This window comes from Trypanosoma conorhini (genome assembly GCF_003719485.1).
Source record: "Trypanosoma conorhini strain 025E chromosome Unknown Tco_14.4_contig_00759, whole genome shotgun sequence".
NCBI classification, from domain to species: Eukaryota; Euglenozoa; class Kinetoplastea; order Trypanosomatida; family Trypanosomatidae; genus Trypanosoma; species Trypanosoma conorhini.
The window spans coordinates 4,777-6,085 of NW_021704846.1; the positions used below are offsets into that span (position 1 = coordinate 4,777).

At 70.9% G+C, this 1,309-nt stretch overlaps 1 protein-coding gene across 1 annotated transcript in view; it reads left to right on the forward strand.

Moving 5' to 3' along the window:
- Positions 1-1,309, forward strand: part of Tco025E_08350 (receptor-type adenylate cyclase) — a gene marked incomplete at both ends in the record, with an annotated part of 1,908 nt that overhangs the window by 553 nt on the left and 46 nt on the right. The window contains one exon of the mRNA XM_029375200.1: positions 1-1,309. This exon is cut by the window's left edge and continues 553 nt beyond it; it is cut by the window's right edge and continues 46 nt beyond it. Coding sequence (XP_029224695.1) covers positions 1-1,309 — 1,309 coding nt within the window.

Here is a 1,309-nt window from a genome sequence, read left to right on the forward strand (position 1 = left end):
GGCGGAGACCTCCGGGACACGGGTGCCGCGCGGCGCACGCGGTGTTCCGCGGCGAGGAGGCGGCGGCGGTGGCGGAGGTGCTGCGGCGGTCGCTGGTGACGTTTGGCGGGTCGCTGCGGTCCGCGACGCTGCTGGCCGGCGGCGACGCGCTGGCGGGGCACCTGCCGGAGGCGGGCGACGTGTTCGTGGCGGGCCTTGCGGCCGGCGACGTCGCTGCGGTGGCGCGGCACGTGGCGTCGCACGACGGCGTGCGTGTGTTTGTCGCGTTCTCCGAGTTTGCGCTGCTGCACGCCGACTTCGCCGCCGCGTTCGGTGGCGATGCAGGAGGCGCCGACCGCGTTGTGTTTGCGACGAGCCTGCCGCACTGGGGCGACGCGAACCCGACGTCGGAGACCGCCCAGGAGTTCCTCGCCGCTGTACCCAACGCCACGCAGCGGACGCCGCTGGCGCTGATGGGCTTCGCCGCCACGCAGCTGCTGCGAACTGTTCTCCCCCGCATGGGCAAGGTGAGCGCGGAGCGGCTGGCTGACTTCTTCTACAAGAACGTCGCCGTCACCGTGAAGGACATGCAATACGGCCCCTTCGTTAACGGCACGGCGTGCGCTGGGTGCGGCAGGAACTACGGGGCGACGCACATTTCTGTGTGGTCGCTTGCCCGCGCGCTGGACCCAGCCGTGCCCGTGCTGTTCCCCGCCGCGACCCCGACGATGCGCTACGCGGAGCCCGCTGCGCGCGGACTGACGGAGCCGCAGCTGATCGGCACCATCGTCGGCGTCGTGTTTGGCGGCCTGCTGCTTGTGGCCGTGGTGATTGCGCTGCTGCACTTCTGCCGTGACTCGCGCGACAACGCGAATGCGCCGAAGGAGCCGACGGACCCCGTGACGCTCGTGTTCACCGACATCGAGAGCAGCACGGCGCTGTGGGCTGCGTGCTCGGAGTTGATGCCCGACGCCGTGGCGACGCACCACCGCCTGATCCGCGCGCTGATCACGAAGTACCGCTGCTACGAGGTGAAGACGATCGGCGACTCGTTCATGATTGCGTGCAAGAGCGCGTTCGCGGCGGTGCAGCTGGTGCGGGAGCTGCAGCAGGTGTTCGTGCAGCACGACTGGGGGACGGGCGCGCTCGACGAGGCGTACCGCAAGTTCGAGGAGGGCCGGGCGGAGGAGGACGCGGAGGGGTACGTGCCGCCGACGGCGCGCCTGGACGCCGCGGTGTACCGGCAGCACTGGAACGGCCTGCGGGTGCGTGTCGGGGTGCACACCGGGCTGTGCGACATCCGGCACGACGAGGTGACGAAGGGGTACGA